Source organism: Gavialis gangeticus, unplaced genomic scaffold, assembly GCF_001723915.1.
Source record: "Gavialis gangeticus isolate Ggan-Ray unplaced genomic scaffold, GavGan_comp1, whole genome shotgun sequence".
NCBI classification, from domain to species: Eukaryota; Metazoa; Chordata; order Crocodylia; family Gavialidae; genus Gavialis; species Gavialis gangeticus.
This window is the reverse complement of record NW_017729004.1, coordinates 12,063,145-12,079,368: the sequence shown is the minus strand read 5'-3', so window position 1 is coordinate 12,079,368 and position 16,224 is coordinate 12,063,145. Positions and strand designations below refer to the sequence as shown.

General features: G+C 41.8%; 1 protein-coding gene across 1 annotated transcript in view; it reads left to right on the top strand.

Moving 5' to 3' along the window:
- TTC21A (tetratricopeptide repeat domain 21A) overlaps nt 1-15,906 on the top strand; it is a 68,679-nt gene extending 52,773 nt beyond the window's left edge. The window contains 10 exon segments of the mRNA XM_019507937.1: nt 3,085-3,231; nt 5,877-5,958; nt 6,902-7,052; nt 8,266-8,427; nt 9,086-9,281; nt 11,281-11,505; nt 12,368-12,488; nt 14,746-14,813; nt 14,902-15,086; nt 15,367-15,906. Coding sequence (XP_019363482.1) covers nt 3,085-3,231; nt 5,877-5,958; nt 6,902-7,052; nt 8,266-8,427; nt 9,086-9,281; nt 11,281-11,505; nt 12,368-12,488; nt 14,746-14,813; nt 14,902-14,979 — 1,230 coding nt within the window. The 3' untranslated portion in view covers nt 14,980-15,086; nt 15,367-15,906.
- Nucleotides 15,907-16,224: the final 318 nt, after the last annotated feature.

The following is a 16,224-nucleotide window of genomic DNA, read 5'->3' as shown; positions in this document are numbered from 1 at the left end:
GAAGGGGTAACCGCACCTTGTCGTGCATCCACAGGTGCATCTCTAGCAGGGCCAAGGAGGTGATCCTCCCCCTCTATGCAACACTGGTCAGGCCACTGCTGGAGTACTGTGTCCAGTTCTGTGCACCCCACTTCAGGAGAGATGTGGACAACATGGAGAGGGTCCGGAGGAGGCCACCCGCATGATCCGGGGACAACAGGGCAGACCCTACAATGAGAGACTGCAGGACCTGAACCTGTTCAGCCTTCACAAGAGAAGGCTGAGGGGGGACCTGGTGACCGTCTATACACTCACTAGGGGGGACCAGAAGGGCTTGGGAGAGACCTTGTTTCCCCTAGCACCCCCTGGCATAACAAGGAATAACGGCCACAAGTTGTTGGAGAGTAGGTTTAGATTAGACATCTGCAAGAACTACTTCACAGTTAGGGCGGCTAGGATCTGGAACCAAGTTCCAAGGGAAGTGGTGCTGGCTCCTACCCTGGGGGTCTGTAAGAGGAGGCTTGATGCCTACCTAGCTGGGATCATATGAGCCCAGTTTTTTTTCTCCTGACCTGGCAGGGGGTCGGACTTGAAGATCTATAAGGTCCCTTCCGACCCTACTTCTATGATTCTATGACCTGTCCACCACCACTCTCTGAGTGCAGCCCTCAGCCAATTTGCAGCCCATCTGACTGTGTAGGTATCAGTGCCACAGTCATCTAGCTTTTTAATGAAAATGGGGTGGGAGACAGTCTCAAAGGCTCTCCTGAAGTCCAGAAAGACTACATCCACCGCGACACCTGCATCCAGTGATTTTGTGACCTGATCGTGGAAGGCAATCAGGTTGGTCTGACAGGACCTGCCCTTAATGAAACCATGCTGGTTGCCCCTGAGCATCATCCCCACTGCTGGTCCTTCACAGATGTGCTCCTTGATAATCATCTCAAAGAGCTTCCCCAGGATCGAAATAAAACTAATGAGCCTATAGTTGCCTGGGTCCTCCCTCCTTCCTTTTTTGAAGATGGGGACCACACTGGCCCTCTTCCATTCATCTGGCACCTAGCCAGAGCATGACAAGTGCTCGTAAAGCTGTGGCAGGGGCCCCACGATAACCCCTGCCAATTCCCTCAACACCCTGGGGTGGCGAGCATCTGGACTTGCTGATCTGAACATGTCTAGCCCCTCCAAAAGTTCTCTAACTCAGTTCTCCCTGTCCCTAGGCCTGGCGGAGTCTCTCCTGAGTCCGTCCTGAATCTCACTGGGGGGAGTCCTGGTCCCTGCACAAAAAATTGGAGGCAAAGAATTTGTTAAAAAGGTCTGCTTTTTCCTCTGGTGCAACCACCAGATTACCTAGCGTATCCTGCAGGGGCCCCAAATTACCCAGTGCCTTCTTCATACTCCCTATGTATTTAAAAAAGGACTTTTTGTTGTCCTTGATCCTTGATGCTAGCCCTAGTTCCATATCTGCCTTAGCTTTTCTAACAGCCCCACTACACACCCAAGCGATGGAGGTATACTCCTCTTTGGTGATAGCCCTTCCCTTCCACTAAATTACCTCCTTTTTGGCAATCAGGCATTCCCAAATGCTGTTGGTGAGCCAGGGGGGCTTTTGAGCACTCTTGCCTCCTTTGATTCTCATTGGGATTGTCACCCCTTGGGCTCTGAGTATTGTCTCCTTAAGGAACGACCACTCATCTTGGGCACCCAGTTCCCCTACTTTCCAGGACCCTAGCGCCTCTCCTACTGATGTCCTCAAGTTGGCCCTCTTAAAGTCATGGGCTACTGCCTTGCTGCAGGCCCTTGACACCCTGCTCTGGATGGTGAATTCCAGCAGGTGATGATCACTGTCGCCCAGGTGGTCAAGAACATGGAGTCCCCTCACCAGGTCATCGCCTGTGGCCAGGACCAGGTCCAGTAGGGCATTTCCCCTGGTGGGACTGTGCACCTCCTGGGTTAAGTGGAGATCCTGTATCTCGGTAAGGAACCTTCATGAGCGGTCAGACCTGGCTGACTGCTGCTCCCAGCAGATGTCCAGGTAATTTAGATCACCCATGACAGCTACATCCCTTGCCTTAAGTGCCTCCACAAGCTGACCCAAGAATTCATGAACACACATAAAAAAGCAGAATCAGCAGAAAGACAATTTCATGGAATAGAATAAATGAAACACCAATCCTGATTTCAAGTGCTGAAACAGTAAAGACTGAGCCCAGAAAACTCCTTTTTATGTTTGGTTGGCTGGATTCTCAGGTCTGCTTGGTAATACAAAGTGGCATTCAAATGACTGGTGGCTGCTGCTGAGGAATTCCTTTGGCACAAGCAAAACTTGCATTGAATTCAACAGGATTTTCCCAAATCAGATTCTTACTTTCCTTTTTCATGAAGGCCCCATGGTGAATACAGCTTTAAAATATTACGTACGTTCAGCTTCAGTTGGCTCCACTGAGAGCCAGTAGCAATCAGTATGTTACAAGTCTGAGTTTCTGATGAACATCTGAACTTTCCATTTAAATGAGAGCACTACTGCCATAGGTATATTTTTCTGCAATATGTTATTCTGATGTACAAAATTCAAGTACCATGTAGGGAGACTGTTCTCTAATTGGAAACTAAATCACTTGGGCCTGTTTGTTTTCAAGAGCAATAATTCCATCCTCATCACTGGGTTTACTAAAACTAGACTAGACAAAGCATTGAAGAACCTATTGTAGAGAATAATTTTCATTGGCAGGAGGATGGAGTAGGTTTCATAACAGGACAAATTTATCTTCAATGTAACTTCACAGAATCATAGAATCAATGAGTCGGAAGGAACCTAGACAGATCATCTAGTCCAACCCCCTGCCATGGGCAGGAAGGAGCACTGGGGGTGGCAGGGGTCATAAGACCCCAGCCAAGTGCCTATCCAGTCTCCTCTTGAAGATTTCTGGCCACCCTTACAGTAAAGTAGTTCTTCCTAATATCTAACCTAAAAAGTGAATCAGAATTGCATTGGAGTAATTTTGACTGAATAGATCTTAGCTGGATCTAACCTCTGTGATTAGAATTCTAAATCAATGAGAAAACAAAGATGACTCTTTGTAGCAATTGCAATAATCATTAAAATTATTCATTACTAATTATTCTTCCTCTCATTCCCAGGTTATAGTGCAGTTGGCTCATCTTTATTTGCTATATGGAGACATCGAGTCATGTGAACATCAGTGTGCTCTGCTTCTTCAAGAAGACAACAGCAATGAAATTGCAGCAATGGTATAAATGGGTAGTATATAATAGATGACAGTCTGACAATCAGAGAATTGTTTTGACGTTTTTTCAGAACCTTCTAAAGGCTGTTACTCTTATACTGGCATATTATGCTTGCTGCCCAAGCATCTATGTTGAAATAGAGGGTAAGCTAGGTTGAGATTACTAAAAACATGTTATACAGGAAGGATTCTAGGGAAAAATAGGGGGAAAGAGGAAAATCAAATGTATATACCCCAGAAATGAATTCTGTATAGGGTGCTCCATTTAAGTGCATAGCCTAGGGACAGGTAAAAGGCTGTGCAGTCATCCAGTGTATGCACTTACCACAGCTCATGGTAAACAATGCTTACTAACTACAGGAACAGCTTGGATAGGGTAACCATATGGGACACAGCTGCAGGCAAAGATGGGGGTGGGGTGGTGCAGCTCTGACATTACTGTGCAGGCACCTAAGGAAGTCAGTGGCCTGTTAATGATCCATTCGTTCTTTACTTCACAGGTGTTAACAATCATCTCACCTTTTTAATGGTCATTCCACTAATCAAGCTAATCTATTTTAGGGCAGTTTTGTTGTCTGCTGGGGCTTCGTATTTCCTAGCTCATGCCACTCAGTCTCCCCGCCCTGCACCTGGGATGTTCATTTTAATTTTCACAGGCCGAAGACTAGCATCCAAAATCCAGGGTTGTTCCAGCCAAACTGGTCAACCTGTTCATGTGGGCTCATCATCTTGTTTCTCATGAGGGCCTTCAACAGCAGCCTTGAAATTGACAGGCCCATCCTGATCTGTTAATGCTGCTTTAAAACACTAGGAAGCAGGATAGTCAGTTTCATGAAGGATGTCGTTAAAGGCAGTACAAAGTAGATGGTGGGGCTGAAGAATTCCTTTTCAGTTTATGCGTGTAACCATCATTTGGTGACATCAAACTACCTATCAGTGTCCTATAACATAAAGCTAAGATTGAGCCAGTAGATGGCACGGAAGTTTTCCATATGCTAAATGTATTTGTTTCTACTTGTTATATTATGTCTTTCAATATGTAACAGTCAAAGAAACCATTTTCCAATTCAGGGCTCTTCAATGTTATTTAAAGAAACAAGCCTACTAAAACAAAACCAGCCAAAGCACACAGAAAAATCTTTTAACCTCTTCTACCCTGTATCCTTTCTGTTCTTCCTCTTACATATTCATTATCGTATTTCTTTAGCTGCACAACCTTGATAGCCTGTTCTTTGAATCTGTAGTCCTTCCAATAAGGCCTGCAGTCTAGACATATACTATATTAATAAAATGCAATTTAAGTCAGATGATGTGGCATTCAGTGCAGTAGTCACTTTTATCTGGAATAGCTAGCAATCTTGACAATGAAAACATCTTATCTGCATTTTATAGTTAACCTATTTAAATGAATGGGGCTATTCATGCTTCTCAACTGCTGTGTCTGTCAGCAGACTGACTGCAGAAGGACAGTTCTGTATAAGTTTACTGTTGGTTCATGTTTTGAGGCTCTGGTTACTGTAATCATAATGATGAGAAATATTTAAACTGAAAATTCTCATACCTTTTTGAAAGCTTTAAAATCTTTGACAAGGACTTAATTTCATGGCATGTTCCATAGGCACAGAAAACATTGAGCCCCCTAAGGAAATATGACAACATTCAGCCCCAAAACAAGAAGCTGGAGTATTCTTATATATATTCAAGGGTCCATCCAAAGGTTCATGTAGATATGACAGTTATTCCAGAATAAGGTAGCAGACTAGCTACTTTGGAATTTTACGTATGAACACTCTTGTTTTGGGATCACTGGGCCCTTTTATGATTTAGCTTGATTTGTTTCCTAAATTGATTAAGTTAATTTGGGAAAAAAGCTATCTTTGCACCCCTATATAGCGTGATTCCAGAACAACTATTCTGGAATTAGGTATTCCAGAATAACTCCATGGGTGCATCCACATTAGCATGTACCTGCACTGTGCAGCACCTCAAAGGCTTTTGAGGCACCATAAAACACACCCCGTGTATGTGATCTGGTTCTCCACGCTGCATATTTGCAGCACGGAGCCAAATTTAGATACTGGGAAATCCTGGTATCAAAAACAAAGCATGCTGAAAGAAAATGGCACAGTGCATGTGGCAGCAGCATGTGCCACCCAGAACTAAAGCCTGGCCAGCCAGAGTCACACTCTGGTTGCCAGCCCAGCTCTGCACTCCCAGGTCGCTGTCACTGCAGCCACAGAGCCACCCAGGACCTCAGGTAAGGCTGCTGGGGCCAGACCAGGTGCTGGCCCCAGCCTCCCATATCCCATCTGGGATAATTTGCCCTGTGCCAGAGCACACATGCAGGGGCATTCCCCTGGGGACAACTAACAGCAGCACAAATATGTGCCATTGCTATTTGTCTCCAAAGAAACGCACGTGTATGCTTGTCTGGATGCACCCCTTGTGTAAATTAAGCAAAGATGTTGCAGAAGGTTTTCTATTGCATATTTCAGATTTTTTACTTTTAGTTTCCATTCCCCACTATTTTTAATATATCCTTTTCTGTTTGTCATGTTTCAAGAAAAGTAGAATAACTTCACATTTCTGGTTATTGCAAGGAATTTAACTCATTGCAACTTTTCATGCAACACTTTTGTTCTTTGTTAGATGATGGCAGATCTTATGTTTAGAAAACAAAAGTATGAACAAGCTATATACCTTTACCAGAAGGTTCTGGATAAAGCACCAGGTATCTACTATTAAATCAAATTATTTTTCTGGAGTTTCCCACTTTAAAAGGATAACTAAGGAAATTATGTGATATCCTTATTTTCTAATTTAATCTACGATGCTTCCAAGTACCATCCTCTATAGTATGAAGATTTTTTGTGATGCCATGACACTTAAAGGAACAAGATGAATAAGTCTGAAATGTTATTATAGGGACTATGGTTTAGCACAAGGCTGTCCATATTCTAAGTGGCTGGACGCACACGCCTTTTGGACCGCACTAATGGGGGTTACTTGCCATGCAAGTCACATCAGCTTGAGCCATTGGGTCCCCTTGACTGCGTGCTTCCTGGGTTTTCCCCTCTCCCCGCACAACAGCACAGCACATGTAGGGACCTCCCTACTTTCCCTGCACTGTGCAAGCAGATGCCTTCCCATACTGTACTACACATGCTAGTGCCCTACCTCACTCTCAGCTCACTAACCCCAGGCTCCTCTGCTGCATCATGTCACGGCTCCCCCAGCACTGCAGGATGTGCCCTGCTGCCCCACCCTTTGGGGCACAGCGAGAAGTGGAAACTAAAGCGGGGAAGAGTTGCCTGGAGACCCCAGCTTTTGCTGCAGCTGGAGTGATGGAGAGAGACAGAGTGATGGAGAGAGCAACGGCTGGGTGGGAGCCTGGGGGGGCATGAATTAACCCCCTGCATGCTGCAAGTTGGACAGCCCTGCTTTAGCACTTTTAAAGATGTGAAAAAGTTGGTGAATTCAAGGTTCCTTTGTTTCATCATTGGGAGGCTTAGCCTCTTCCCAGCTTTGAATTCTTCAAGCAGCATTACCATATGTTGATAACTATCAGCAGCAAAACACTTTAAATCAAAGTTTTACCTTAAAAAAGATTGATACAATCTGCATTAGTTAAATATGAAGATAATGTTTACTTTGTTGTATTGTGTAATTTGTAGATAACTTCTCAGTCATGGAAAGATTAATTGATTTGCTAAGAAGAAGTGGTAAGCTTGATAAAACTACATTCTTCTTTGAAATGGCAAGGAAACATTCAACTCGAATACCTTTAGAGCCTGGTTATAACTACTGCAAAGGACTTTACTGCTGGTAAATTGTACAAAGTAATACTTGTAAATATTACGAATCCTCTGACCAGCAGGATTGTATCATTCCACCTTTACCTATTTTTCCACTTCCAGGGTTCAGTTGGTGAACTGAAACAAGCATTTTGGTTCGTGAGAACTACTCTTTGCAGAATGGTTTGCTTGGAAATTGAATTCGGTACACATTTAAGCAAATAGGTTTTGTGTGGGAATAGGAAGTGTGTTAGATCATAGAGCGAAAAAGGCCAAATGAATACAGTACAGTCATAGGTATCATAAAAGAACAGAGTAAAATAGAAGACATTTGGTTGACTTGTATGTCAACTTCAGCAGGTTTATTACAAGAGACTTGATGTTGTATACAGCTCCAACAACAAGGAGTGAAAGTTTGTCCCCTTTCAAGTCACTGGCAAAACTCTCAGTGATTTCAGTAGGATCAGGTTTTTGCCAGAGGCCTTTTGGTTTAATACACTAAATTCTATCACACAAGGTTTTGCAATGTATAAAACATGGTTCTTTATAAAACACCTTTTCAATCAGGAAAATCAAGGTAGAAGATTACCTACTTTAATTAAGCCCTAAAGTTTGGTCCTGCTTTAAAACATGACTGCAAACTTCTATACTATATTTCAGTGATTCATACATAAGATTAGGACAAGTGGAAAGATTTTAGATTACAGGCTCCATCTGGGATGTCACAGTCAGGCTGGGGTTCTTTCCTTCTCATGTATAGTAAAAAATCCACAGGCCTAAATTGCTCATAATTGATGTCTGAAGCCATACAGAGTTCAAATTGCATATTCAGGGCTACTTGTGAAACTTGATTGCCAGCAGTGGATTGCACAGGTAGACCTGATTGGAACTTAATAAACAGCTTTCTCAGAACACACAATACAATGCACAGGTCAGCTCATTTAGTATCACCTGCTTTAAAGTGCTCAAAGACAAAAAAAAGCAACAGAAAACCTTATTCTGTAGATATCTTTATAGGATACTCTTAAATGAGCTAGCTTAGGTTCTAGAAACAATGTAACTGCATTAATTTAGTAATCTGCCTAGCTAATTTTTCATGTGTGTGGAACCATAATATACTTAAGAGAAATATTAGATTTTATTAATACTTTATGTAAATAAATATGGAAATGCCTTTATCATTAAGATTGATGACAGTCTCACAGACATGTTATAACTAGACATGATATATTCTACTCAAACAGGCACATGGGACAACCCAATCAAGCACTGAAGTATTTCAACAAAACTCGAAAGGACAGTGAGTGGGGCCAGAGAGCCATCAGCAGTATGATTCAGATTTGTCTAAATCCTGATAATGAGATATTAGGAGGAGACGTGTTTGAAGGCCTTAATGAAGAGAACAGGTAAGAAAACAGACCAGCACTTCTGGAAATGATTAGTAACAGAGAAAAGTCTTGGACTATCGAGTTCATTTCCCAAGAAGTATTTGAGAATAACCTTCAAGGTCTGGTCATTTCTGTACAGAGACAGAGGGTTTCAGTTCAGCTGCCCCCTCTTCAGTATATTCACCAGCACAAAATAGAAACTTTTAACATACTTGTTTTCCGTCTAAAAATGTTGCCATCCATGAGTAGAGAGACGTAGTTAACCATGTTAGTCTGCAAAGTAGGCTGTCACTTACAAAAACTTATGCTTCCCTGAACCAATTAGTCTCTAAAGTGCTACCTGCCTTGCCCTCTGCCTGTCTTTAAAAATGTTGAGAAGTATTTAATGGTTGTGGTTCTTATACTAAGAAGCCTAAAACATAATAGCCTGCACTTAGTTACAAAGTAGCTATACAAGTAATGGCAATTTAAGGTACTTCAGCTCTGTTCTGGATGGGGGCAGTGGTTTTGTGATTTAATAATATTGAATATGTATAAAATCTGCTTCTGTGTATGTACAACTATAAATGCATCCTTGCTCTGGTGTGATTAAGAGTGAAAGATGAGCATAGCAGTTGCTTTTACCATTCATCTGTATTTAACACGTTTTGAAATATCAGAGGTTTAATGTTATCAGTAACTTGAAAGAGAAACAAGAAGCTCAGCAACATGGGGTGTGTACAGCTGAGAAACTACTGAAGGAGTTTTATCCTCGATCCCAAGATGATCAAAATCAACTAAAGATGCTACAGAACTACTGTTTGATGACCACTAAAGACAAAAGTAATGTGGAGAAAGCTCTTAGTGCATTTATAGAAATGGCCCAAAATGAGGTAAGAAATTCTTCAGTGCATTTTGCATTCTGTTCTGTTGTAGCACGCTAACAGCCCCATGCATGTTTGGTTTTTTTTATCAAGAATATTTTTAAATGCCCTGATTAAATTATAGTATTTTATCATTTTTCATTAATAAATCCTTAACCATGTGAAGTGTACAATAAGTTTGCATTATTGAGGTTCTGGTTAACTCAAGGAATTTTCATTCCAGTCAAATGGATATTGGGGAACAAGGGCTTCACTCTGCAATTCAAGGGTGTTCCTGTTCTAGCAAAGCTTTTCATTGCATGCTTAGCTGAAAGTATATAAGTACCCTTCCAAGTGATTATGTAGGTTTAAAGTTATCCATATGTTTAAATGCTTTGCCAAACAGGAGCTAGAGCACTTAGCAGCTTACTGAATGAATCCCTTGCCCCTGGTTTGTGCCTGTTGACTTAATAATGTTATTCTGGCAGTGCACCTTTGGTGCCTGCCACTTTAAGGGCAGGAGCAGGCAGCCGCCAGGTGCCTAATAAGGGCAGCCATTTTTTAACATAGGCCAGAGCAGCAACAGTCTGTGTTGAGCAGCCAAGGAGGCAACATCAGGCTGAGCTGCTGCTGGAACACCTTGGGGATAAGGGTGAGGCTATGGGGACAGAGGAGTCCTCAGTGGTCCTGGACTTGATCTAAAACTGTAACCTGCCAAGATAGGGAGGCCTGGTGGGACTGCCAGTGGTGTGACAGCCCCACTTAAATACAAGGACCATGAACCTACCCTGTGTAAGGCGGGTCGAGGCACCTAAACCCAAGCCCCCACCTTTGGGTGAGTTACTAAGAGGGAGGAGTGCGGCCAGGAGCCCACAGGAGTACAAGACCCTACAGGCCCTGGGGAGCGGGCAGTTGTGGAGTCCTAGAGAAGGGGGCAGTTGAGAGACCCTGAGAAAGCAGGGGTGTTGGTGGGCCCACCCAGAGTAAGATGTGTCTTCACAACCTGAAGAACTGGGTGTAATTCAGGGTTGAGTAGGGCTGAAGGGATGGTCGGAAGGGCAGCCCCAGGGCATGTGTTGAGTAGAGCTGAAGGATGGCCAGAAGGGCAACTTACGGGCCAACCGCCCACAAGATCATGGTGTTGTGTATAAGGAGCCCGGTGAGGGGCTAGGCGAAGTTCATCCTCCATTTTGTGAATTGGCTGGCACTACCCAGGTGAGGGTCATGGGAGAGGCTCAAGAGACTTCATGTCGCCAGCCAAGGCATGATTCAGATAAGCCTGATGGCCAGAAGGGTTGCTCCAGGAGACAGCAGGGCAGAGTGGAGGGGGCACAGTATACTGCAACAAGCAAGAGACTGTGTGAGAGGGGGTGGAGTGTGAGAGGATCCTGTGAGAGAGGGGCAGTATGAGTGTGTGCGTGTGTGTGTGTGTGTGTGTGAGACCTGGTGGAGGACTAGGTTTGGTCCAGCTTGTGGCCAGGAGTATGATAACATCTTGGATGTTGTCTGCAAGGAATGGGCCATGGTATAGGGGAGGTACAGAGATGTGGATAGCGTCCCTTGGCATCAGGGCATAGAATGGACAGCCTCCCGCTTTTATCACCAGTTTATTGTAATAGCAAAGTCGTGGCAGGAGAGACTGGGCAGACTGCCCTACATAGAGAGGTGGGCGGGCCGATTTGAGACTCAGCCCCAAGCTTGCCCCCTGTCACAATTATATACTTAGCTTTGTTATAGAGCTTTCATCCAGATACAGTTGGCACTATGTGGATGGACTCTAAGATTAGAGCAGGAGTGTTGGTATGTGTTAAATTGGCATCTCTGATCTTCTCATGGCAAATTAAATACTGCAATCAGAAATACTGAGAAGCCTATTGATTTTAATAAACCATTGACAGTATTGCTAACTCTTATAAAAGACAGTGAAACCCATAATATTTCCAAATCATGGAAAGAGCTTGTTCTTCAAACTGGCATTTTTATTTGATTATTAATTTTTCTAATCTGTACAATATGTATATATTCTTAGAGAGAAAGTGTTCAAGCCATTTTGGCAATGGCCCAAGCCTACATGATCCTTAAGCAGACTCCTAAGGCTAGAACCCAACTAAAACGGTTAGCTAAAGCTAACTGGACTGTGTCAGATGCAGAAGAGTTGGAAAAAAGTTGGATTTTACTGTCTGATATATACTGCAACAGTGGAAAGTATGATCTTGCAATGGAGCAACTGAAACGCTGTTTACAATACAACAAGGTGAGAAGAAAAGATGTTTACAAGGAGATCTTGAAAGGTAAACATGTGTTTTGATTAGCTTGGAGTATGAATGCCAAAGCAATCCTGGGAAAATTTGTTTAATTAAGAGCCATTGATAGTTAACCCAAAAAGTAGAAGCTCTGAATACCAGCTACAGTTTGGAACCTGGATTTCAGTAAAATTGATTAATGGAATAAAATCAGTGTGATTGTCATGATGATTAAGACTCTCATCTCATTCAGTTTGTGAATTTGACAAAAAGGCAAGGATTGTCATGGGTGACATCTTTCATTGGACCAACTGCATGGTTGGAATAGACTTAGACAATCTTTTAAATATGACCTGAAGAAGAATGCTTCACATTTGAAAGCTTGTCTAAATCTATCCCAACCATGTAGTTGGTCCAGTGAAAGATATCAGCCACAACAATCCTAGCTTCTCACATAATTCCTGGAGCATCACAGCTACAACATCACTCCTACGCGACCAAAACATGAATTTTACAGTTAATTTTGGTTGGAGCAGAATTTGACCCTAAATGCAAGAAGTGGTTTATAATTAATTAGCTAACTAGTTAGTTATGGTTTCACATTTAAAATCCTAAAAATCAGGAAATGTAAAAGTGAAGGTTGTAAAATCAATGTTATATTAGCCAAGTTGAATATCCTGTTTTAGTGTACATATTTATGAGCTAGACAGTAAAGCATCAAGCTACACCTTTAAGGGAAAAAATAGACAAAATCTAGTATTTTTGTATTGTTTTACTAATGTATTTAAATAGAAAATATAATTTAGGATCCTGATTTACAATCTAGAGAATGCTAAAATGACGTAAAATATATTAATTTTTAATCCATTTTAGTCGTGTTCAAAAGCTTATGAATACATGGGTTTTATTATGGAGAAAGAACAGGCCTATAAGGATGCTGCAGCTAATTACAAATTAGCTTGGAAATATAGTAATCAAGCAAACCCTGCCATTGGTGAGTTGATAAAAACTTATTGTATTTTAAATCCTTCTTGAAAATTAGCCAGCATATTCATTCTTAAATCATTGTAAAAGATTATATTAAATATCCTGCAACTTTATTTTACATGGTCTAAAAATGCAAGAAATACTTGGGCTCTGGTAATTTCTTTCTTCAGTTATACTGATGTAATCAACATGACGTTGGTGGGGTTAAAAAAAGGATAACAAATGACAGGAAGAAGAGTTTTAATGACAGCTAAGAGTTTAATACTGCCAAGAGTTTACTGACAGCTAATAATAATATTGGACAAAAAGTGAAAGCTTATCATTTGGCCAGGGACATGGTACTTTTTATGTATAGGGAAGACTAAATTCAGAAGAGTCCTGTATAGAGATGGATTACATTTGGACAAGATTTCTGAGTTCCAGGCCCTACTCAGGGTTTTTTTTTCAAATAACTGACTAATGTAAAATGTATAAACCATCCAAGAACAAGGACTGGAAACCAGATCTTCCCAGAGCTGAGGGAGAACCCTGGCCCCCTCGAGATGTTACATGTATTGTGGGTTAAAAGTGAGTTTCATGCAACTTTTTTGAAACATGCCAGACCTTCAGGCAAGTTATCCCACAATAAAAATGATGAACCCACAATAACATTTACAGATCCACCTAAGAGAATTCATGATTAAATCTTTTTAATCAGTTTTAACATCTGGCCACTCCATGGTGCTGGGCTGCTACCGCACCATTTAAACTTGCCATCTCATGGGAAGCCTCTCATCAGAGACCAGCTTCACCATGCTGGGCTGCCCATGCACCCATTTAAAGTGCTGGCACACAGAGACCCTGAGACTGGTGAGCCACTCTCCAAACCCAGGCTCCCTGCATGCCTTCTCCTTTAAAAGTCATGTGTGCATCCCAACTGTATGCATGCCCTTTGAACATGCCAGCACACAGAGAGTCCAGGACTTGGAGGCCACTCCATGATCCAGGGCTGCCCACGTAGCAGCATATTTAAAGGGCATGCAAGCAGCCCAGCACCAAGGAGCTGTTCCCTGATGTTAGGTTCCCTGAGCACTGGTAGATGCACAATAGGATCTGAGGAATGTTATCCAAGATCCCCAAAATCATGCATTCTACCATGCCAGACCTTGAACATCTGCCATAGCACACACTCGTTTTGGCATCCAGATAAAACTCTTCAGATCCCATAGCATGATTTAATTTAACATCTGGCAGGAACCCATGAGGCTACGAACTCAGCCTCTCTCTGCCTGCTCTTCTATCCCCATGGTAGTGCTCAGTGGTCCAGTTTCAGTAGAAAGGATAGGGAAAGCCTCCACTCAGACTATTGTATATCTTGGTGGTATGAGCAATCTCTGTGGAGCTGGGAAATATGTTTGAATCCCTTCACTCTGGGACCTACAGCTTAGTTTCCTGCTCTATCCACTGGGCTCCTATGTTATAGGTAGGCACCATTTTTTCTATTTTGAGTGAAAGTTACTGTGGCTACTAAGCTTCCTACTGAACTCATTGCTGTTTGTGTTTGCTATACGTGCTTGGAGCATGCCGAAAGGATGAGTGTCTCCCCTACGTTTGGGTCACAACAGAGAGCAGGTAGTGGCTAAATGCCTACTTCCTCAGACTGGAGCACTTCTGTGCATGTGTAGAAACCTATGTTTAGACACTACATTGTGGCAGCCCAAAATGTAGTTGCTGTGAGTGGGTTTTGTGGCACCTGGAGTGGAATTTTCTGAAACATTTTTTGCAAATTGAAAATCTAAATTTCACCCAACCTCTTCTATATCAATTTGCCAGTCCAGATCTGATCCTGAGAGGTTAGTCACAGAGGGGCCATTTTGCAAGCATCTGAGCAGAGGAGGATCCCCAATTACTTTTTACAATAGATTTACTGCCCCTTTGCATCCTAGGAGAAGTAGTTTCATCTTGAAAAATGTCTTTCACATCCTGGCAAGCTGAATTATATTAAAGTAATTTCTTTTTATCCATTAGCAATTTTTCTTTTGTGTCCTTGTTTTTTAATAACCAAACACAACACATACATTAATCCAATTAAACATCCACAGAGAAATTTTTGCAGCACAATTTACAAGTTCATTATCCTTTGTTCAATTTTAGTATATCCTATTTTAATTTTAGTTAATTATAGTTTTTTGTCTGAAGCACTGTCTAATACAATCTGTTGACTTCAGTGGACATATAGGCTTGTGTTCCAATTACAGCATGTTCGTTTCCTTTTTTTTCCCCAGGTTTTAAACTTGCTTTCAATTACCTAAAAGATAAGAGATATGTGGAAGCAATAGAAGTTTGTCATGATGTAAGTTCTACATAAAACTGTTAATTACATCATGAAACATAGGGTGAATAAGTTAAGTTTTAACTGACAATCTTTTCTTTTTTATTAGGTCTTGAAGGTGTGCCCAAGTTACCCCAAAATTAGAGAAGAGATTTTGGAAAAGGCTCAAAGAGGTCTCAAACCCTAAAAATAGAGTTCTTTTTTAATATAAAATGTTCCGACATAGAAATATGTCACATACTAGAAATAAAAACGTATCTTCAGTAAGGATTATGAATTTTAGACTTTCTAAAGAGAACAATGGGCCTGATTCTCATTTTTATTTAAGACCCCTTTTTGGCAAGGTGAAGAAACCTTCCAGTAGGAGTAGACTATGTTTATATCCAAGTGAAAGCTCCTTTATCCTACTGGGGAGGGATAAAAAGACTTTCTTGTACACCAGATTCAGTCTCGGCATAATGCTAAGATCAGAGTTTAAAGTTTTGAAGGATTGCTTTAGAACAGAGGTGTCAAACCTGTTTCGATCCTAAATGGGATTTTCTGCAGGCCAGATCCAGACCTTCAGGCTTCCCATGGGCTGGACAACCTGTGAATGGCAATGGCGTTCTTCCCACTGTTTCAGCATGGTTTCAAAACCCAAAGACTAAACATCATTGCTGTTTGCCCTCCCCGTTTTTCCTGTCACCTATTTTAGTCACTTAGTGTGACTAAACCCCTCATTTCAGCAATGGCTATTGGGGTGGAGGAAGTGAGTGGCATTAACTCCCAGGTTTCCACAGCTGCATTGAAACAGTAGTTCCAAGGGCCATGGGCATTAACGTCACTGCTTCAGGGGCTTTGGCAAGCGTAACGACAAGCCCGTAAGTCAAATCAGACCTGTGAAGGAGGGTAGTCCAGCCTACGAGAAACTGGCTGGATCTAGTCTGCAGGCTGTATGCTTAACACCGCTACTTTAGAGCATTCCTGGGGCCTCACAGACCTATTAAATGTAACATTTCAAGTTCTTTTACCAAATATGGGCTATATTTTATAGTTAATAACACTAAACCATCTTTTTTGAAAAAAATGTATTAATCTATTCACTAAAAATAAATGAGCAAGTACTATACTGTGAAATTTTGTAGTTTCTGGTTTTGAACTTTATTTTCAATACTTCGTTAAATTGATTGTACTTTTTAGTTGTTTGTTGAGGCATTATTTTTAAAAATGTGTAAAGAGGTAAAGAAGGACAGAGCTTTATCATATAGGTCAATGGTTCACAACCTTTTTAACTTCAAGGCACCACAGCATGATTTTTCAGAATTTACTGGCACCCTGGTTGAAAATCACTGAGCTGGAATCTAAAATCAGAAGAGTTAAGCAGTGGTGCCTTAAGGCTACAAAGATTGAGGACCACTGATCTAGTATGTGCCAGGTGAGGGCAGGAGGGACA